Source organism: Girardinichthys multiradiatus, chromosome 5 (assembly GCF_021462225.1).
Source record: "Girardinichthys multiradiatus isolate DD_20200921_A chromosome 5, DD_fGirMul_XY1, whole genome shotgun sequence".
Classification (NCBI taxonomy): Eukaryota; Metazoa; Chordata; class Actinopteri; order Cyprinodontiformes; family Goodeidae; genus Girardinichthys; species Girardinichthys multiradiatus.
Window position 1 is genome coordinate 47,856,214 of NC_061798.1, and position 23,291 is coordinate 47,879,504.

The window sequence follows — 23,291 nt, forward strand, 5'->3', positions numbered from 1 at the left end:
GGACGTGCTGGTGTGTTTTGGATCAGTATCCTGGTGTATATTCCAAGTACTCTTGATCATAAAGCCATGAACTGATAAGCACACATCCTGCTTGAGAGTTTTCTACTACTGAACAGGATTCATGGCTCCTTTCATGATGGACAGTCCAGGCCCCATACTATCACACTACCACCGTCATGCTTAAATGTTGGTTCGGTGTTCTCGTTTTTGAATTGGGACACACACCTTCAAAAGCTCTTGGGGATCAACAAGATATTTTTTGGCAAATGTGAAATGGTCCTTTGTGTTGTTTTTTTCATCGGCAGCCATTTTGCAGATCTTTAAACCTACTTCATGTTGTCAAACAGAATTTTAAGTCATTTATTGATTTTACACATCAGACACCAATCAGGCCTTTATGTGGCTACAGACACTGAATAAATCATATTTTCATAAGGGCTGGTTTACTTAAAAACTTAATTTTGGTTTTACTCTGATTATCTTTGATCTGAAACATTTCATTGATTAAAAAAAGCAAAAGAGAAGAAATCTGTAAAAGGCAAATGCTTTATCAAAGCCAGTCTTTGATATTCTTATATTATTTCAAATTATTGTCAAACAAAGCAAGGAAAAGTTTATAGTTTATGCTTTAAAAATAAAGAAACATAGGGAAAAAAATCCACTTTCTGAATCATTCAAATGAGTTATCTGTATTTTTTACATTAAACAAGTTTGTTTTACACTCCTTTCACTGTAAAACATTTAGCGTTTTTTGTACAAACCATCTAACCCGGTTTAAATATGGTGTCCTGTTGTCAAAATTTGCATTATTTTAATAAAAGTCAACATTTTATGCAGTGCATCTGATCATGCATCTAGAATACAGTCAATTTATGACTAAAACTGAACTTAAATGACAGAACTCTGAACATTAAGACTTTGATTTTTTCAAACTAAAGTTCAATGTTTTTAATAACTTCTCTCTGTAGAATAAACTTTAAAATTTTCTGTCTATAATCGATGTTTATATTATTATACATGTAGTGATACATATAGCGATTTAAAAGGTATAATTTGTCCTTTTTAATACATAATTAAAGGCAGAGTGAGAAGAGAAATTGAAATGAGTTGCATTTCTCAGACTGGACCCACAGTGAGGATGAAGGAGTTGAGTTTTAACATGTTGGGTTCCATTTGAAGTGTGAATTTCTCAATGAGGAGTCAAAAACTGGAATGACCCCTTAAGGTTTAAATTTTGACTCAGAAAGTTGAGGTTTTCCTACCAGCTCCAAACTCAAAACCCGACATGGCTGCCTTGCAACTGTAAATGTGGATTGCTGCAGAAATAAACCGTTTCTCTACAAGTCTGTCAGCTGCTTGTATTACATTAAATTCATTACAAAAACAGACTACTATTCATTATCTATTAGCAACCATGTTGCAGCAGTGTTAACATGTAAGAACTTCACATTTGTGGTTATTCGCTTTGTTTGCTGAAATGAGCTAAAATTAGCCTGTCTCCAGGAACAACAGTTAGCAAACCCTGCAGGTTTTCCTACTTGGAACATGAATAATCCCAGATCTCAGACTTCTGGTTCTTCAAGTTCTGGGTCATTTCGATGATCTCTTGAACCAAAATAAATAAATAAATGGCTCTTAGTGACAGATTTGTCTGCCACAGGTGTTATAGGAGAAGACAATATGAGTTAATTATGGATAAAATCTGTATAATTGCTGTGTTATCATTAGCTTATTGTATAAGAGTAATTAGACCTTGTGGAATTAAAACCTCACAATGCTTCTCTTCTACAAACAAATTGACTCATAAAGCTACTACCCAGTTGTAGTTAGCATATTTGGTGACAGATAAGACCAGGGGTGAAAGTAGTTTTAAATTCTTGTTGGTACTTAGGGTCGGACCTAAAGGGGGAGCTGGGGAGGCACGCAGCAAAGTCCAAACTCAAACTAATTAAAATGTATCAATATTTTACTTTACTGTAGGCTGTCTGTATAAGGCAGAAATTAGAATAACTTGACAATATAGAATATACATATATATACTTTTATATATATATATATTTCGATTGTTAAAGAACTTCCATACATGAAACAATAATAAACCATTTTCTGATGCATAACTTTTCATCTTCAGTTTCCGTCTTTTCTTTTGAACAAAGAAGTTATTGTTCTCTGCATTGTGGTCAAGTTTTGTTTTCATTTAAATAAAAAATTTGACCGTTCGGTTGTTTTCGCAGTTTTTATATAAAAGTCTGTAGATGGTAAGTGATTTATTGTTCTGTCCTAATGCAAGCGGTGTTTTTTAATGTCTGTGCACCACCTGTGTAAAATCTCCCAGTCCATTAAATCGAACGCACCGATCTCCTTGGCAACCGTTCTGTTTTGGAGGTAAACGTGCATGCGCTCTCGTGTAGCGTATATGAAATCTCTGGTCATAAGCGATGTTTTCGAGCTGTACTGTGTTGCTGTAATTCAGCAAAGTAACATGAAACACAACTAGTTTCTCTCCCTTTGCTTTTAACTGGGGTATTTAGCGGCGAGCAGTCAGACATTAAACGTAGCGGTGCTCGATTTAAAGGCTGGCCGTTGACAACAGCCTAGAGCTCCGAGGAGAGAGAAGCAAAGCAAGAGCATTGAGGCTCCAGCATAGCAGAACAGTTCAGAAACTATTTGGAATGAGGGGAAAATAGCTATATTTATAAACAGATTAAGTCGTGTTTTAGACTGCCTATTGGTAGCGGATCTGATCTTCTTTGTGTGCTCGTGAATTTTTGCAGCTGTAACTGGTTCTGGATGACGGCTTCATAGCAGACAGCCGTTCTTCCCTCTTCCCGGTACTGCGTACCGGCGCAGAATCTTTTAGTGGTACGCAGTACCGGACCGTACCGGCTCACTATCACCCCTGGACAAGGCAAGAAAGATTACCATAAGCCACAGATCGCTTAGTCTCAGTCCGATTTAAAATTTAAAAAACATTTTCTGGTCCACCACTACTGGTCTGAATCACAGTTTTAAATGTATCAAACCTTTATATTATTTGGGGAAACACGAAACATTACTAGCCTTATTTTAGCCCGAAGCCACAAGGCTAAAGTTAACAGCTGATTCCTTGCTTCTAATCTCAGACTAAAGGATTAATTCAGTTTATTTTTAAGAGATCTGGTTTGCATTTGATCCTCTCTAGTTTAATATTCTAAAATACCTACCTGGTCAAACCTGAATGGGAGAAATTTAAAGTGAACAAAATGCTGCAACAAGAGTTCTGATGAAAATTAAAAAGAGAGATCATATTTCTCCTATTTTAGCTTCCCTTCATTGGCTCCATGTTAAATCCAGAATAGAATTTAAAATTCTCCTCCTCACATATAAAGCCCTTAATGATCTAGCTCCATCATACATCAGAGATCTGATTGGTCCATATGTTCCTAACAGAGCACTTTGTTCTCAGACTGCAGGCTTACTGGTGGTTCCTAGAGTCTCTAGAAGTAGAATGGGAGGCAGATCCTTTAGTTATCAGGCTCCTCTCCTGTGGAACCAGCTCCCAGTTTTAGTCCGTGAGGCAGACACCCTGTCTACTTTTAAGGCTAGGCTTAAAACTTTCCTTTTTGATAAAGCTTATAGTCAGAGTGGCTTAGGTTACCCTGAGCTATCTTCCTTATCTTTACCTCCGCCTTTCTCCCTCCCTGTTGGATGGAGTAAGGGGGAGTCAGGTTTAGCCTAAACCGGCTTAGTTATAGTTGAGGTGCAAACACACCCTCCATTTCTGCTACCTGTATGACACCTTCTTTTTTCCAATGGTTATAATCAGTCTGACAGAGAGGTATCCCCAATCCTTGTGGTTTTAGTATAACAATGGCCATCAGTGGGCTCTAGATGGATAAACTTTATCAGTTTATTATTTTACTTAGTGCCCCTAAATGTGGCCCGTTCTGGGATGGCCGGGCTCTGGCACTCGGTGGTTTGGTCTGGCCTTCCGGCGGCCCCGCGCCATTCCGGACCCTTTGTGGGGTGTCTTGAGACGACATTGTTGTAAATAAGCGCTATATAAATAAATAAACTGAAACTCAAACTATTTCTGTAGTTATGCTGCTATAGGCTTAGGCTGCTGGAGGACATAATGACCACTTTCACCCTCTTCGCTACACTCTCCAATTTTGCATTATTTGCTGTTATTTCAGTTTTTAACTTTATGTTCTCTCTCTATTCTCTTACTAGAAGCTACACCTGGCCTGAATCTGTGTCTACCTGTGACACCTTTCTGGAGAGGGGAATCGTCCGAGCTTCTGTTGGCAACAACTTAATGCTCACCTTCTACTGATGATCCACATAGCCCTGTCTTTTAGTGTTTAACCCTTTCTCTCTCCTAGACATAGCTACTGACTGAGCTTCTACTGTGACTAACTCTATGTGCTCTCTTTCAGACTCTAACCTTGAAAACTGGCACAGAGTTGATCTGTTCTTTCTTTCTAGGCGAAACGACTAAAGGAGCTACATCCATTAACATTTACTTTTCCTTCCCATAGAAAGTACTTCTGGATCAGTGCTTCTTTGTTCTCTTTGTTTCTTTGCTCTGTTCTCTCAAACCCCCAGTCGGTCGTGGCAGATGGCCGCTCACACTGAGCCTGGTTCTGCTGGAGGTTTCTTCCTGTTAAAAGGGAGTTTTTCCTCTCCACTGTCGCTACATGCATGCTCAGTATGAGGGATTGCTGCAAAGTCAACGCCAGTGACTGTCCACTGTCTCTACATGCTTATCCAGGAGGAGTGAATGTTGCAAGTCACTGACTGGATGCAATCTGCTGGGTTTCCTTAGACAGAAAAACTTTTTATCCAATTTGAATAAATAGCTAACTCCGACTGCACTGTTCAATGGTTAGGATTAATTGGAATGTATGAACCTGACTTTTGTGTAGAGCCTTGAGACAACATGTGTTGTGAATTGGCGCTATATAAATAAACTGAATTGAATTGAATTGAACAGAGATTTATTGCAACAACGTTTGTGATTTGTGAAAGCTCAATAAAAGGCTATTTTACAGCTATTTTTGGAATTATAAACACCCTAGATGGGATCCTCCCTGAACTACTGAAGTAATTATTTTACACCAGGAGTGCCCGAGTCCAGTGCTTGTGAGCTACTGTCCTGCAACTTTCAGGTGCATGCTTTCTCCAACATAGCTCAATGAAATGGCTTGATTTCCTCATCTTGCCATTCAGCAGAGACCTAGTAACAACACATTCATTTGATTTAGGTGTGTTGGAGCAGGGATCATCTAAAAGTTTCAGGATGGTAGCTGTCCAGGACTGGAGTCGGGTTCCACACTATTGCTACTGTTCCTATACTACTACAGTATGTGTTGAGGGGACCAGGTATGGTTGTAACACAGGGAGATTAGAAACAGCTGCATGCAGATTTTACAGAGAAGATTTTGAAGTAGTAAAGTAATTTTTGACCAACACTAAACTTTGTGTGGCAAAAAATACAATAACAGACAAAATGACTCAAACAAAAGAAATTATAGCCTACTGGGCAAAATGTGATATATTTCCCTCCCTGCTAATTTCAAACCAGTATGCTAAGGCAGTTAGCTGAACCATATATTCTATTGAGCTGTAACATGTATTTTTAGTGTTACAATCATCTCATAACATAAAACAAAGAATAATGTCTTATGCATGGAAAGTAGAACACAAAGACACTAAGGTGTGCCTCTCAAAGAGGAAAAATTTAGTCTGAGCATTTTATTGAAGTCATTTGACAAATAATACCCAAAAGAATGCAGGCTGGATGGACCCTATGGAGTCCTCTGATATAAAAACCTTCTCCTCAGAGTTAGCAACATTTATCTATCCATCGATATTGTGATTCAAATTAAGACAGAAACACACTCCCAAGTGTGTTTGAGTTATAATCAGTCACAAAGAAAGAGTCAGATGTAATTCTGGTTTGTTCTTTTCATCCTAATACCTCATTTTAACGCAGGTCTTATGGTGTGTATATTTTGTTTTGCTTATTTTGTCTAATCGTTACAGATTTCTCCAGCTTGTCTTACAACGCACCCTGTTAATAGGGTAGACTGAGGGACTAAAGCAAAAAGTGCTACAACCATACTGCAACATGTTGTTGTAGTTGCCCCAGCAGGCCAAAGAAAAGAAGCAGAGCTTGTTCTCGAGTAAATGCATGCTGCATATATTTAAAGTTTTTGTTACTCATGGCAGTGGGAAGAAGAACCGGTCTGAATGCTCTTTAGTTTGTGGGTGGGTGGGTGGGTGGAACCAAAGTTTGATGCTTTTTGTCTGAGCAGCTTTGGTGACTGTGTGGAGCACGCCTGCTGTGACTGGTGTGGGTGTTCTGTGGTATGCTGCGGTCTGAGGTTTTACCAGAACAGAGATGCAGCATGCCATTCATGCATTAAGAACTGTTGCTGATTTAAGTGTCAGAAATGATGGAGTGGCTGCCTGCGCTGCCAGTTTAAGCTTGCCATGGCTGGCCAGCTGAGCTGCCGACTGGGCGCTCAGCAATGCCTCCCCTTTACACGCAAACTAAATGTATCACTGAACCCAACTTATACAGACTGGCTTGTTTGACAGGATTTAAAAAAGGAACACTCTGCAGAAGTTGCATAAAAACGGCTGCTTGGTTTTGAAAGTGGTCATACAGCAAGTGGTTCTTAAGCACAGTCATCAGTGTCTGTAACTCAGAGGAGGGTGGTGAGACATGATGGCTACAGAGGGTTTTTAAAAAGAACTCTGCAGCATTCACCAGGCCACCCACCTGGAACAGCATCTGAGGAATGCTCTTTACTGGATTGCTTTTCTCATCTCCTTCTTGGTCTTTGTCGTCATCCTCCACAGACCTGCGGAGTTTGTGCTTTAAACATATATCAGATGCTGGGGGTGGGGTGGGGTGCTGGGGCAGCCAGGTTATTGTGTTTTGTTTGCTTGGAAGCAGATTTTCCCCATGAGCTTTGACCACCAGGGTTGTGGCTCTGAGTCGGAGGCTGCTGCTATGACCTTCTTGTTGACAGACAGTTCTCTACTGTTTTAGATAAACAATCAAAAGCAGGCAAGTCTATTCCTAGCATTCATACACAACAGAACAGAACATAACAGAACACATACATATATATCTATACAGTATATCCATATCTATATCCATACATATATATATATATATATATATATATATATATATATATATATATTTAAGCATCAACAGTTTCTGGGTGCTGCCGCAGTTGGTAACACTGTTGCCTTGCAGCAAGAAAGTCCTGGGTTTGACTCCTAGTTTGAGAACATGCGTGGGTTTTCTCCCACAGTCCAAAAACATGATAATTGGTCTCTCTACATTGCCCTTAGGTGTGCATAGTTGTTTGTCCTGTGTCTGTGTTGCCCTGTGATGGACTGGACCTATCCAGGATGGACCCCGCCTCCTGCCCATAGACTGCTGGAGATAGGCACCCACGACCCACTATGGAAGAAGCGGTAGAAAATGACTGACTGAACAGTTTCTGAATATTTCAGGTTTTCAGGGAGTTTGTTCCAGGGCCGAGGAGCATAAAAACGTAATGCCACCTCTCCCTGATCTGTTCTTGTCCTGGGAACCCTGAGTGAACAGGTCTCTGATGACCTGACAAGTCTAAATGGTTCATACCTGACCAGCAACTTTAAATTGTATTTAGGCCTGTGACCCAAAAATATTTTAAAATCTCTCCTCATACAAGTAGCAGTGCAGTGATAAAAAAAAAACTTGGTGTGATATGGTCAGTTTTCAAGCTGTGGGTCAGAACTCTGGCAGCAGCATTTTGGATTAGCTACAGCTGCCTGACTGACCTTTTTATAGGCATCACAATAATATAGCCTGCTGAAAATAAAGGCATGCACCAGGTTCTCTGAGTCCTGTTTTGACAGGAAACCCTTTGGTCTGTCAATATTTTAAGGTAGCAGAAGGCAGATTCAGTCATAGACTTCATGTGGACGTTGAAATGTAGGTCTGAGTAATGACATGTATTGTCGAGTCATATTAAGTAAATTAGATTATTGTTGAATAGCACATTGATTGTAGTAATTACATTCACTAAGTGAAACACATTGTATCGATTAATTATACAGACTGATCTTTTCAAGCTTCTATTTATGTTAATTATGATGATTTTACGCTTACAGCTAGTGAGAACACAACATTTAAGATTATAAAACAACATCAGACCAATAAAAAACCTTTTTAAACAGAAAGCGTGTGGGGTTCATTAAAAGTATGTTTCAAGACAAACAAGCCTTATTGGAGCACAGATCCTAATTTATTGAATTTGACTGTAGAAATTGAATTAAAGTGGCTTTAGAATGGAGCCTTGAGGAACCCTAATGAGATCTTTGTTTGCTCAGAACTGACTAAATAGTCCTACTCTGTTTTAATAGGGACTGAACAAATCCGGTTCTCTCTTCATATCTATCAGAAAGTATTTTATGATCAACCATACCAAATGCAGCACTAACAGCCAACAATACAAGTGGAAACAATTTTTTTAATGTTTCAGATTTTATGGATCATATGGGGTAATGCTGCATTAATTGGGTTTTAAATCGTAAAAAATGCAAGAAGTCGGGGAAAAACCACCTTCACATGTCCAGATCTTTTAAACATCATTGTATCATTCTCGAAGTAGTTCTCGCACAAGTCTTGAGTCCCCTCTCATTTCTTCATATTTGTATAAAAATATATACAAAACATATTTGTATTAAAAATGTAATGAGGAGAATGAGAAAATGTGCAAAGCTTCCTGCGGAGCAGTTGAAATTTACCCTCAGTGGATGATGCTTTTTGATCGAGTTTGAAGTTTTTGGCAAGCAGCAGATAGTGACTCCAGCAGATCACTGGCAAGGTTTTGTAAACAAGACTGAACAGGAGACGCCCTTGATCTACAGTATCCACCTGTACACATAGCGTAGTGTCGGTTCTGTATTTTCAGTTTGCATAAATGTTTGGAGACTCATATCACATGCAACAGGTCAAACAAACTGAAGGCAGAGTCCATGTTTGCTGGGATCAGCTTGTGTGACAGTGAGGGGGACATGCTCTAATGCTGATGTAAAGACCTGGTGGAGTTTAGCAGTTAGCTGCAGGACGTTTCTCCTGGTGCATCACACAGCACCCATCGCTCCACAGCAGTGTGTGTTTGTTGATGTGGGGTTGAGCAGGGGTTAGACTGAGCGCATGGACAGAGGGTGTTGCCTGTTTGTGGTGAATGATAATGGGTGGAGAACTGGAGGCCTTATTGATGTGAGTTGCCATAGTTGCTTGCTAATCATATGTTTGAGGTCTTTCCAGCTGTGTGCATTTAAGGCTGTAGTGCTTTGCCGCATATTGTAAAAGTAATTCTTAAACAAATTTACTGTTACACTTTATAGTGAGGGACATTACTTAAAAAAGCTTCTAAAAACAAACAAATCTACCAATAATTTAACATTAGCTAATCTAAAGATGTGTAAACGTTCATCACTAGGTAACAACATCCAGCTATTTTTTTATGTAAATGATGATAAACATTTTTGTTATTTTTGTTATTTTATAACAATAAATTAGGAATGAACAGCTATCTAATGGATCATCATATAAATTCTATAGGAGTTAATCATTAAGTCATTTTTTTACTGACAGTTAACTCATCACTACTTAATTATTTTTTTCATTAAAATAATATACCTTTTCATCATTTTGCACTCCTAAATTGACCGTTTTACAAGATATTAGTGATGATGTAAGGCTGTAAAAACGAGAAATTCATGCAGTGCTTCAGCAGAAATTAATTTCCTTATTTGTCCAAGTCCCATTCATAAAGTTTATGAGGGCTCTGCTGTTAATCTGTTTTGTTCATGCAAACATTAACAATTTGAACTGTATGTCTTTGCATGCATACATTGAGGTTAAGGTTGAAATATTTCGTTTTTAAACTGTCTACATGACTGGAATGATTGGACTGCACTTTTCTCTATATAACCTGGATGTGTGTCTTCTAAAGGGTCTTGACATTTGTTGTGACTAAACACTATATATGCGTTTTTCTTGACCTTTTGTTTCCAGCTTAAATTCAGTAAATTTTGCATTTGGACCTAGAATGAGATGATCTTCAGAGCATTTACTGTCTTTGCTTTTCATTGCAAAATAACTGAAAATGTCTTTAAAAAAGATCTGAAATTTTTTGCATCAAAGAAAAAATTGAATAAACATTTATTGAATGGTAGAGTGCATTAATTAAAGTGGTGGTGACAGAGCAGGCGGTACCGGCCATCAATTCAGTGGGAGCGGGATTGCAAGAAAGTCCAGGGAAGGGCTCTAGTGCAGAGCCAAAAATGTATTACCAGGGCTGCCCAACTCCAGTCCTCGAGAGCTTCTGCTGCTTTTAGATGCATTGCTGTTCCAGCACACCTGAATCAAATGGCTGAATTCCCTCATCACCATTAAGTGATTCAGATCTACAGAGGCCTGGTAACAAGATATTCATTTGATTCAGATATGTGGTAGAAGGGATGCATCTAAAAGCTGCAGGATAGTAGCTCTCAGCGACTAGACTTGGGCACTCCTTCAGGCTCTTGGAAAGTCTTAATATGAGGTACTGGTGGAAGGGCCCTGCTGCAGTGGACCATGAGGTCTTCTCAGGACTCCCTTTTACGTGGACCTGATTCTAACTGGACTTTCAGGGAATTTAAGACTTTTGTTTTTGTTTTGTTTTATTTTAGTAATTTTTTTTTTTGCCTTTGTTTTAAGCTGATTTAACAGATTTTAAGATTTTATTGGAACAGAATTCTAAATCCTTTCAAATATTCTTTTATTGGGTGCCATTTTAGCCACTAATTTTAAAAGAACCCTAAATACCAGTCCCAGGTCCACATATGGATGGAGAGAGATTGGGGAATAACCATTTCTTGTCATTTATTTGAATAAATTACATTGACTCATCACATTTCTTATCTTTACATCAAGCGTACAGTCATAGAATCCAGTGCAACAACAGAACAAAACACAAAAAAGATATTTCAGACAATCATGTGCAGCACAGAGTACCACAAACTCCTTACTCCCAACGTATTACATCACTTCTGTGTTATATACTCTATATATATATACACACATCTATACTGTTTGTGAATACTTTTGACACAGTTACAAAAATAAGATACGTTACTGAAGATGCGTGACTATACACACAAGGTGAAAACAAAACACAGAAAAAGCTGTACAGTCCTCATTGAGGGCAAAGATACACAGAATTTTTAAAAAAAGTGAGAGAAAGAAGGAAGAAAGAATTTAGCTTAAAAAATGAATAAATACACAACCTCTTCAAACTGTAGCACTATTTTTCACCAGCCAACAAAAAATTGTGCTTTCCTTTGACAAAAAAGTAACACTTTATATATATTGAGTTGATTTTGCATCCTTTATTGTAGCGCCGTTGAATGTAGTAAACTGATCCCTTGATTATTGTTTTGAAGCTAAACACAGTCTGAAACTGTACCTGTTAGCAGCAGAGGTTCTCTTTACTTGTTTCTGTGCAGAACATGAGCAATATGCAAACCCAAATACACTCATTTCCCTTAAAATACATGCATCAACATTAATACGCTGAAAACATCTGCAGAACGTTTAATGTATCGTCGACGTAGAAGAGTATAAAGTCTTAAAGAGATGACGTGTGCACCGCTGCATCAAGCTAATAAAAACAGAACAGTGAGTTTTTGATTTTCAGAAAACAATCTCATCGCCATGCATGGTCTATATGGATAAATCAAACAAATTTTGAGTTCTGTTGAGATATGGAAAAAGAAAAATATTTATTTCAAATCTTTATTACCTCAAAAAGTATAAATGAACCCTCAATCCTTGCCGCTATTTGCACATTTTGTTTTTTCTCCTGTAAATATTCACATCTAGCTTCCTCTTAGTGTTTTCTACAAATAAACTACAGGTTACTTATTGGACCAAGAGGCTAAACTTACTGGGAAGCAACTTTATTAGCCGACCAACAGGTTTTGGCTTGTGGGTTGGATTTATTGCTAAGAAAGTTGCTTCCCAGTAGGTTTTGCCTCTTGGTCCAGATTTTTGAGCCCTCTCCATGCACCTTGGGAGTCGGTGAAGTTGTACCAGAAGCTTTTAGATTTCCACAGCAATAGGCAACACAACATCTACCTCTGCAGAAGAAACATTTGTTCTAATGAGCAGTTAAATAACGATAGTTTAAATATTTTTAGTGAGTTTGATAGTAGTATTGAGCAGTCAGTGTTTTACTTGCAGAAATAACTCTTTGACTAATTTCAGTTTAGAGAGCTAAGCACGTAGTTTCAGAAAGGATTTCTGATATCTTTAAACAACCCCAGTTTCATAAATGCAATTTATGCAAATCTTATGTTATAATTCTTCAAACTGCCATCACCTTCACATTTATTGGTTATTTAAACTGAAGACTGTGATCATCTGCAGTTCTTTGCAGTCTGTGATTTATGTAAAACATGTGTTGTGTTGTGCAATGTGTTCTATGACTACAGTGCAGAAATACTACGGTCAGTACGAACAAACACCTGCTAAAAAATTTTGTAAACTGCACTGCTTCGCATGGCGACCTGGTTACATGCTTGAAAACAGACTAATAAATAATTCTGTCATTCATTGTTCACACCTTGTGGCTGTCTAGTTGGAAACCCATATCCCATGCCATAAAGGTTTATAAAATAATGCTTGCATACAATCCATGAAATATTTTAGATGAGTTGTTTTATGATAACAGAAATCTGCAATAAGGTCCTGGACCTGCTCTGAGTAGATGTTAGCTAACAGGAATTAATCTGTTTCTCCAAACTGAAGTCCTTCAAAAAGTTATCTTCCTCAGGTAAGATGCTGCCTGCTGATAAAAACTCAACAGGACCCCACATTAAAAAATCCAAACCTTTTCTACAAGACTTTTAAGGTCACAATACACAAACTATGTTTTCTATTGTTACATATTGGAGGACTTGAATGCATCCACCATATTTTTTGTGGATTGCTGCAAAAATGAGAGATCATAACACGTGTTTCATATGTTGCTATGACTTCCTTCACCATGTTGCATCAAACATGAAGACATTTGTCCCATGTGAGAAAAAGGACAGCCTGATAAACATGTCTGTAACCTTGGCAAAACTCCTCTGGATCAAAGGTTTTTTTACATGACAGGAAATGAATGTTTTAGGAAAGAGACTATAACTGTCAGGGAAAACCTATTTTAAAAGGAGGAAAATTTTACACTAAAACTACTACATGTTTTTGTTCAAATTATTTGAGCTACATGCCTGACAAACAAAATGCATGTAGACTCGTTTGTTTTGTCAGTTGTATGTGAAAGAAATGCTTCTATCTACTGTATCTCCACAAAATACGAAGACTGAGAGAAAGCATGAATTAGTAAAGATGTTCAATAAACTAGTGATGGACTGACAGCTGACTACAACAGAGACAAAATGCAAAAATGACTAGAGAAGCTTGAAAGTACTTTAAGTGAGACGGAGAAGAAGTTACGTCAATGCTGAGTTTTTACACTTTTTAGGCCATCCTGCACTTTGGTAAGTCTTGTTCATATTTATTCATTGCTTTTTGACGCCTTAACAGAAAAATAAAGTTGTGTTAGTAGGAATGTTTGGGAAAAGGTTAGTGGAAATACTGCAACTGGAGGCCAGGATTCATTGCAGACACTACTGTAGTCTTGTCTTCTTACTGGGGCAACGGCACCAGGATATCCACATAGTTGATGGGGAAAAAGCCCGAGTTGCCATGCAGCATACCCTCGTACCAATTGTCGTCGATCTTATTGGTCAGGGTAATGATGTCTCCTTCCTTGAAGCCTAGCTCACCTTCGTTCTCAGGGTCAAAGTCGTACAAAGCGCGGCAGCAGGGCTGATCCAAGGGGGCTGGACGGTCAGAGAGGAGAAAACAGGGTCAGAAGAGGGTTAATGAGATGAGAAGCTGCATATGAAGATCACATTAAAGACTCACCTGGAGACCTGGCTGTAAGAGACATAAAGAGGAAAAAACACAGCAAATATAATATTTCTGTCTGACAAATTATAATCAGATTTACAGATATTGAATCAGTACTTCAACATTTTGGGAAATGCACTTTCAGAGATTCAGTGAGAAGATGCACACACTTATTTCTTCTCTACAGCTTCTTCACTGCAGTGAGTTGCCAAAAGAAAATCGTGACTTTCCTAAACTTTAGGTAAGAAATGTGGCAACAAAACAGCTTTTAAAGGAGCTGTGTACAATTTAAACCTACCATGACTGAAAAAGCAAAGAAAAGCTTAGAAAGGCCTTCAGAAAGCCAAACAAGCTGTTTATCAAGACAACTTTTATGGATTACCAGGGAGTCTGAAACCCTTGAATATTTTTAAAAGAAAGTAGGGTGGTTTAAAGGTCCTTCAACCAGCAGCTTTCACTTACAGAAAGTATGAAGTAAACTCTGCTGGGTTGGTACAGTGCCTAGCAAGACATTCATACCTCTTAAGTCTTTCCACATTTTGTGACATTACAACCACAAACCTAGCTGGTGTAACATCTGGTGTCACTGTGAAACATGGTGGTGGCAGTATTATGATGTGGGGAATTCACTTCATCAGTGGCAAGAAAGCTGGTCAGATTTGTAAGATGGAGGGAGGTAAACACAAGACAACCTTGTAAGAAAACATGCCAGAGGCAAGCCACACCTTTCATATCTTTATCTGAAATATTTTAAAACTCTGTATTCTTGTCCTTCTACTTCACCATTTTGATCTATTTCATGTTTGTCTATCACATAAAATCTTTTTAAAACACTTGGAAGCTTGTGGTTTTGAAGTGACCAAAAGTGCAAAGGTTCAAGGTACATGAAGACTTTGCAAAGCATTGTTTCATATTTTGGCTTCAAGACGTGAAACTTTCTGGCTGCATGCAAACGTGTGAATTACATCATATCAGTTACCTCAAAGCAAATAAGTACATTTCCCAAAATTTCCAATTACAAATTAAACAATAAAACAAAGATTTGGATGGAAAACGGGGATTAGAAAGAAACAGCACTGCAATGCAAAAATATAAAGAAAACTAAAAAAAACATTTATTTCCCAAAGACACAAAGAATGAAAAGATTAAGAGTGATCGAGAAACTTTGCATCTCTTCCCAAGTCACTCTTTCTCACCTGGAGATCTTGCTGCAAAGAAAAAAGTAGAAAATATTTTAAACAATCAAACTTTTAGTTTGGAGAAATGATGAACTGATGGAAAAGACGCAGTGATTATACATTTAATTTGACAAGAACGTGGAGAGAAACTGAGGCCGGACAGCAAACTGACAGAGAAGTGAAAAAATAAAGAAAAGGGATGAAATCACAAGACTGCCGAGATGAGGAAACAGAAACACCAAGTGCTTGTCTGCTGGTGAACTCGTAATTGTCTTTATCAATCAGGGTTTCTTTAGCATGAGCAAACGGCACCTGATTTTCTGTTGCTTGTTCAGAACATTTAAGAACAACAATTTTCTTAGAAAATTGTCTCACCTGGAGACCTTGCTGCAACAGGGGAAACACCACAAGGGAGTAAAAGGGGCCGGGGAATGAAAGAGGCAGACGTACGGATGAGTTTTCAGTGAAAATGGAAAGATGTTTAAGAAAACGAACTTATTAAAACACAGATGTGGGAACAGGTTTGACCTGGCTCACCTGGAGACCTGGCACCTATAGGAAAAAACAGAAATCATAAAGGAAAAGAGAAAAATGAGGATTTGTTTTTTATTTTTTTTAGAATTGTTGGATAAATGCAGAAATAGGAAATGACTAAACAATGGCAGCAATTAAAATTTCCAACGTGTATTTCATTGGTTTAATGCTTTAAATTCTTGTTTATGCTGTTTTACACCTACTTCTTGGATTTGCCTTTTCAGTGTGTTAATATATTAACTGTGCATGTTTTATGACTAACTTAACTCAGTCATTTTCTACCGCTTATTCCATACTGGGTCGCGGGTGCCTATCTCCAGCAGTCTATGGGCGAGAGGCGGGGTACACACTGGACAGGTCGCCAGTCCATCACAGGGCAACACACAAACAACCATGCACACACTCATTCATACACCTAAGGGCAATTTAGATTGACCAATTAACCTAACAGGCATGTCTTTGGACTGTGGGAGGAAGCCGGAGTACCCGGTGAGAACCCACGCATGCACGGGGAGAACATGCAAACTCCATGCAGAAAGACCCCCGGCTGGGAATCGAACCCAGGACCTTCTTGCTGCAAGGCAACAGTGCTACCAACTGCGCCACCGTGCAGCCCCAACTTAACTGTTTAATATAAAACTACAAAATGGAAGACGATGAAAACTATAGTAACTTTTAATTAAACATTTACATGTTAATAATTTCACTTTCTGGTATCGTTCATTTATCCGGTGACTTGGTTGTGTTTGCCTGAGTTAATGGTGCCCTAACAAGTGACCGAATATTTGAGGGTCCTGATTTAGGGACCCTAATAATGGACTTCATTTAAACTCAAAAGTCTGAATTTCTCAAATCCCAAGTTGAAAAAACTAACTGGAACACTCCATTTAAATCAGATGCTTTGAATTAACCTCGACCAGAAAACGGTGGCTTGTCCTCTTCAGGTTGGAGGGGAGTTCCTGCCTCAAGTGGAGGAGTTCAAGGATGTAAATATGGTATTGACTGTATGTTGTAACTGAAATGCTACTTTAGTGTTTGTAAAACTAAAAGATGTTTTAAATTAAAGGTCATAATCTTGCAATTGTGTAAAAGACTGAACCAGAAGTATTTTAGCCTTTTCTTGCTTATTTGGCTCTTATTTACTGCTAATGCAAAAGGGAAACCCCATTATAACATTAGTAAAGTAAGTAAGTAAAAGTTTATTTATATAGCACCTTTCACAGACATTAAAGGTTCAAGGTGCTTTACAAAAGTACACAATTATACATTAAGATAAAACAATAAAGGCACAAAAAATGTAATAAAAACCATCACTATGAGGGTAGTGGTAAATATAATAGTCACAAGCCTATAGTAGCATAACATTATCATTTATTAAAGACATTAAAAGGTGAGGGAATCAGCTTTCTCATCTAGATGGATGTTTTGACTTGAACATTTGTAATAAAAATGTGAAAATAAGGATTAAAGATGGACAGAAAATTAAAAATGAAGAAAAAAATGTAAAGTTTTGAATCAGGGTTTTGTGTCTCCACGTGGCCTGACACGTTAAAGATCCTTTTCAACAACGGAGTCTCACCTGGAGAGCGAGCTCCATGGAGTCCTCCGTTGTAGTTCTCACTGATGCTTAAGTCCAGAGACGTACGAGGCTTTGGCATGAAGTCTTTCCTCGGTTTGTTAGAGATTTCTCTTATCCTGACATAAAAGCAAAGGTGCAAAGTAGGTAACAGTTCAAACATAGATTGTTCTGAAATGCGCTAATAAATCTTTAGTCCTTGTTTCTGTTACACAGGATAAACTTTGAGGCGCGGTTACTGACCGTTCGTCGATCTTGCTGGAGAGCTGTGTCAGGATCTCAGCGGACCGGGTGTGGTACTGCACCTGAGCATGGACCAACGCCGCCAGCTGGCTCACCTGTTCGATCTGATGGACAAACACATTCAGTGGCACGTTCAGGTCCGGCCCAAGGTGTAAGTGAACTAAGCTGCTGCTTGGGGCCTCTTGAACTTTAACACAGACAACAATCTAATAGTTTTACATTTGTTTATTTGTTTATTTAAGTTTTATCTGAGGGTTTCAGCATAGATAAATTAAAAGATTTTAAATGTTTAAATTAAAAATTTTGTATTCAAATGAATTGACAAGTTTACTTTATAAAAGTGCAAAGTATAGTTGCATAGTTTGATGGTTGTGTTGCCATAGCTACAATCCCTATGTTTACAATGCCAAGTGTTTAATCTTTTCTTTCTATTTTAGCTCAGTTTGTTCACAAAAACATCTCTGCTAATAATAATAACCAATTATCCATTATTGCTTTTAGCTCAGCCAATTAAAACCTGGTCTACTCTCTCAGATTTCACCATATCTGGATTGAAACGCTGATGGCTGTGGTGATGTTCTTAACAGGAAGAGGGGCCCCAAATCAAATTCTGCTCAAGGCCCCATACAACTTAGGGCTAACCCTGGAGACATCTGATGGAGGTCTAAGACTTACATCACTCTCCAACAAGTTGAACATGCTCTGCTCAGCGACCTCCTTGGAGTCATCAAATTTCTCCAGTGCCTGTTTGAGCTCATCCTCTGTCACTTTGGCCTGACGTTTCTTCTTATAATCGAAGTCCAGACGGCGACCCTCCAGTTTCTTCAGGTGATGCTGCAAAAGTCAGACTGACAGTGAGCGTACAGCCTCCATCCCATAATGATTTAATTATATGTTCTTAAACTCTTGCTGAGAATAAGGACTTAAGACTCAACCTGAATCTCCTTGAGGTCTTTATCATGAAGGTTCTGCATTGGATCAATGAAGTTCTGCTTCACCTCCATGTCTAGAGCGTCCTTCACCTCACCCAGCTCACGCATAGCCTCTCCAGCATCAATTAGAGCCACACCTAGAGCCACAAACATAACATTTAAAACTGCTTTCACTTCTAGATTCTCTGTCCTTCTGGGGAATAAAATGATTTCAGTTTGTTCTTGTGTTCTTGTTTCATAGCTTCAAGATCCACAGACTCACCAAAGGTAGAGTCCTCTCCGAGCTCCCTGCCGAACCTCTGCATGGACTCTGCCAGGATGGTCTCGGTCTGTGTGTACCCCGGCCCCTTCTCCTGTCCTCGCATACGGGACATGGAGTTCATCATACTCATCTTGGCTCTGGTGGCTGAACAACAAAGAAAGAAAAACAAAGGAAATCTACAGCGTGTGGGTTGTTTGACCAAATATCCTGACGTTTCTTAAACTTTTGGCATATTTGTCGTTGCATCTTGGTCAATATAGTCCAGGTTAGACTGTTTACAGAGAGAGTTAAACGTCTGGGAGGAAGAAGGAGCTTAAAGAGATTCGACATCTATTAAATAGATTTCTAAACAGGGTTTGATTAGTATGTTTAGAATTCAGATTTTGAGTGTCATTGTTCCTGTTTGTAACTTTTCTAACATACATACTACATCATTGAACAGTACATAACCTTTCTTTCCCTAATTATTTCTAATCTCTTGACTTTAAGAAGGTTTCTTTAATCATAATATAACCTCGGGATAAAAAAAAATCTTTAAACAATGATTTATAACACAAACATTTTATGTCTTGTGCAAACAAATGACAACTTCATTTTTTTTTTAGAAAATACTCTTGATGTATAAAAAATAAAACGTTGTGGGCCCGATACGGGACCCTGCAGAACGTCTGCATTCATTCTCAAATTGTTCAAACTGTAAAAATTCAGCTTTCAGTTCATTTAGCTTCTTGTAGCATACCATGTCTTGAAAACAGAAATATTTGTTTCTGTGTGGATACACACACAAATTGTTATATTTTAATAATAATTTAATAATATTTTAATAATTTAAATTTTATAATTTATCTATTTGTGGACAGAAGAATTTCTGTCAATGAAGAAAAAAGTGAGGCCAGTCGCAATGCATCACTGGTGTAAGCTACCTGGGTTTGGCTGCAGATACTCAGTGGTTTTTGTCATGATGTCCATCACGGCTCGAGCGGTGGTGTCCACCCTCTGTAAACCCAAACACAGAAACAGTATGTGAAAAAGACTGATGCAAATGACACAAAGTGGATCAGAACCTGTAACTTTCTGTTGCAGGTGGTCTGCAACTTCTTGTCAGAGCAGCTTTCAGATGACATAATGACAAAACATGGTAAGAAAAAGCTACCGATGTCTATTTTCTTAACACACAAATACTGAACATTCTGATTTAGTTCAGTTGTTGGAGTTTTAGTCCTGTAAAAAATCTGATCTCTTTTGTCTGTTCTATTTTGTCACAAATAAATGTTTTACATGATCAAATTTTAATATCAGACAAAGATAATCCTAGTGAATACAAACACATGATCATGGATGATGAAATACCTGTCAATAGCCACATTTTTGAAAAGCTGAGTTCAAATTTCACTTGCCACACCAAGGCCTGATTACAACCTGTAGAATCAAGACATGACTTCAACAGCACCTGTCTGACTACATGAGGTAGGCTAAAAAATCTTAAATAGCAACACATCATGCCCAGATATAAAGAAATTCAAGAACAGATGAGAAACAGGACCATTGACATCAGTTAGGAAAGGGTCACAGAGCCATTTCTAAGGCTTTGGGAATCCAGAGAACCACGGTCAGAAACAATCAATCAATCAATCAGGACACAACAGAACCCAGAACAACATCTAAAGCTTTGCAGGTTCAGAATTCATGATTTAACAACAGGAAAGAGAGACTCGGTAAAAATGGCCTCCATGGAAGGCACTTATTTGCCAAAAAATATTCTGATGATTTTCAAGACTTTTAGAAAAATATTCTGCGAGCCGACAAGCCAAAATTGGAACGTTTTGGAAAGTATCCTGTTACATCTACTGTAAAACTAACACAACATTTCAAAAAAACAGTTAAAGAAAGCGGTGGTAGTGTGATGGTCTGGGCTTGCTTTGCTGCTTCAGGACCTCATCAACTTGCTGCAATGGATGGAACCATAAAATCTGCTCTTTACAAGAAAATCCTGTGCTTGACCTCAAGCTCAAGCACGTTTTAATTATGCAGCAGAACAATGATTCAGACCATACCACCAAGTTCACCTCTAAATCATAAAAAATAAGAAAACCTAAGCCCCATTAAGGTGCTGTTGAATAATGAACTCTAGTGTGGCTGAATTAAACCATTTCTGCAAAGAGCAGTGGGCCACAATTCCTCCACAGTGATGTAAAAAACAAATTCCCAGTTATCACAAATGCTTGACAGCAGTTGCTGCTGCAAAGGGTTGCAAAATCAGTTACTAGGTGAAATTTATGTTGAAAATGTCTATCATGTTGTGTATTTTCTGTGTAATATTTTGTGTAAAATTACAAGAAGCATTTTGCAAGATGTCTGTTTGTCCATTCAAGGTATGAAAAAATAATAAAAAACATCACAACATCACAAGCCACCCTTTTCTGGTCGAGTGCCATGGCCTCGGACTTGGAGGAGCTGATCTTCATCCCAGCCGCTTCACACTCAGCTGCGAACCGCCACAGCGCATGCTGTAGGTCTTGACTAGAGGGGGCCAGCAGGACAACGTCATCTGCAAAAAGAAGAGACGAAATCCTCTGGTCCCCAAACCAGACCCCCTCCGGCCCTTGGCTGCGTCTAGAAATCCTGTCCATAAAAGTTATGAACAGGACCGGTGACAAAGGTCAGCCCTGCCGGAGTCCAACATGCACTGGGAACAGGTCCGACTTAGTGCCGGCAATGCGGACCAAACTCCTGTTCCGCTCGTACAGAGACCGGATGACCCCTAGTAAAGGGCCCCCGATTCCATACTCCTGGAGCACCCCCCACAGGGCATCACGAGGGACACAGTCGAATGCTTTCTCCAGGTCCAAAAAACACATGTGAACCGGTTGGGCAAACTCCCATGAACCCTCGAGCACCCTGTAGAGGGTATAGAGCTGGTCCAGTGTTCCACGGCCGGGACGTCACCTAGAGCCTGTTTGCCATGGGAGACCCTACCAGGGGCATTTAGGCCCCAGACAACATAGCTTCTAGGATCATTTGAGCACTCAAACCCCTCCACCACGTTAAGGTGGCGGTTCAAGGAGGGGACTAAAATTGTAATAATAATAATAATAATAATACGTTTAGACATGCCTTTTCCATTTCAGTGAAGTCCACATCGAGCTTTGTTCCTTCTGCTCCTCCGACTTTCTCGCTCACTCTCTGCAAAACAGACACATAAAAAAGCAGTTAGAGAAACAACCAAAACATAAAGATTTTAAACATTCATGAACATTCTCAAAAGCAACATGAAACACTCAAGAGGAATGAACAAATAAAATTAGGCAAAATAATAAAAAACATTAATGTCTTGCTAATCTTCTAAATTAAACAATTTACAGCCATTTTAGTTTGTTTTACTGCTCAGTAAAGCTAACGGACTAATAGACCAACGCATCAACAATCTATAAGAAATGTCCTTTAAAACACAAACATAGAAATATCTCCTCCTGTTTCCTCAATGTCATCTGAAAATATTCCCACAATCCTGCTCCTGGTTGTGATATAGCCCTATGCCTTCAGGGGGCAGCAGTGAGACACAACATGGCCACACACTGGCTTGCAGGGAAATGTCACACTCTGTTACAGAAGATATGGAAAGAGCTTGGACTGCAGGGGCTGTGTTTTCTTTGATGAAGGACATTTAAGGTCCTCAATGTGTGTTTGCACTTTACTTATCTGTAAATTGATGATCCTAAATCGAGCGAATGAAAAGGACTGATCTTGTTGAGGTGGCACAGCACAGAGGGATGATCTGTGGTGAAGTGCATTGGGATTTTTTAGGACTAATCTTCTTGCAACAGTTTGAGCTTTGTAAGATTTTCAGTGAGTCATCTGAGTCTCTTCTGATCCCACATGTGAAACAGCCTAATAAGCAGACAGCCATGCAGAGCACAGACACAGAAGGAAACTTCATATCCTGTCATTGATTTTTACCACAGGGCCTGAACATGTTTGCCATGGAAACAGGTGAAGGTGCACTGTGAATGTCTCTCCTGCTTTTTTCTATCAGACTCGGGGAACAAATACCAACAAGGAGGTGAGGTTTGTAATGGAAACCCCACTGGACAGCAGGCAGAAGCAACCTGAGCGTAGGTGTTCAGGTCAAAGATAAAGCTCAATGCATACATGAGTCACACACAGCTGGAGCTCAAACATTCCTCCTAATTGCTCCCTGAACTATTCCACTCCTGGATAAAACATGGGAAGGCAGCATGTAATATAATCTGGTTACAGGAGCACTAATGATTTGTATGGACGGATAAAATATTTCATAATTTCTATGGAAATCAGGACTCAGGCCAGGCCAGGCCTCGCACTCAGCACTCACAGATATTAATAAGACATCTGGGCTGATAATACTGAGAACACAAGAGGGGATGAACAGCATCATGAAGAGAATGGGTGAGCTTTCATCTTGTCATACTGAAATCTTTGAATATTTAACTCTGCATAATGACACCATTATATGTTGTTTACAGTTTTCTGACAGATGGAGCAGCTATTCTTTGGTCTAAGACTTTAAATGATTTTCTTCCTGTAA

General features: G+C 38.8%; 1 protein-coding gene across 10 annotated transcripts in view; it reads right to left on the reverse strand.

Moving 5' to 3' along the window:
* Nucleotides 1-10,899: 10,899 nt before the first annotated feature.
* sh3gl2a (SH3 domain containing GRB2 like 2a, endophilin A1) overlaps nucleotides 10,900-23,291 on the reverse strand; it is a 52,381-nt gene continuing 39,989 nt past the window's right edge. The window contains exons 2-13 of one of the 10 annotated variants that reach the window (XM_047365750.1): nucleotides 21,842-21,910; nucleotides 19,651-19,723; nucleotides 18,728-18,871; nucleotides 18,469-18,602; nucleotides 18,209-18,367; nucleotides 17,534-17,637; nucleotides 17,294-17,409; nucleotides 15,718-15,732; nucleotides 15,556-15,567; nucleotides 15,199-15,210; nucleotides 14,023-14,029; nucleotides 10,900-13,937 (exon numbers count right to left, since the gene is read on the reverse strand). In XM_047365750.1, the coding sequence (XP_047221706.1) occupies nucleotides 13,736-13,937; nucleotides 14,023-14,029; nucleotides 15,199-15,210; nucleotides 15,556-15,567; nucleotides 15,718-15,732; nucleotides 17,294-17,409; nucleotides 17,534-17,637; nucleotides 18,209-18,367; nucleotides 18,469-18,602; nucleotides 18,728-18,871; nucleotides 19,651-19,723; nucleotides 21,842-21,910 (1,047 nt within the window). In that variant the 3' untranslated portion in view covers nucleotides 10,900-13,735. Of the gene's footprint in view, nucleotides 13,938-14,017; nucleotides 14,030-15,198; nucleotides 15,211-15,555; nucleotides 15,568-15,705; nucleotides 15,733-17,293; nucleotides 17,410-17,533; nucleotides 17,638-18,208; nucleotides 18,368-18,468; nucleotides 18,603-18,727; nucleotides 18,872-19,650; nucleotides 19,724-21,841; nucleotides 21,911-23,291 lie in introns of all 10 variants that reach the window. The other 9 variants (XM_047365749.1, XM_047365752.1, XM_047365751.1 and 6 more) reach the window with 9 other exon arrangements.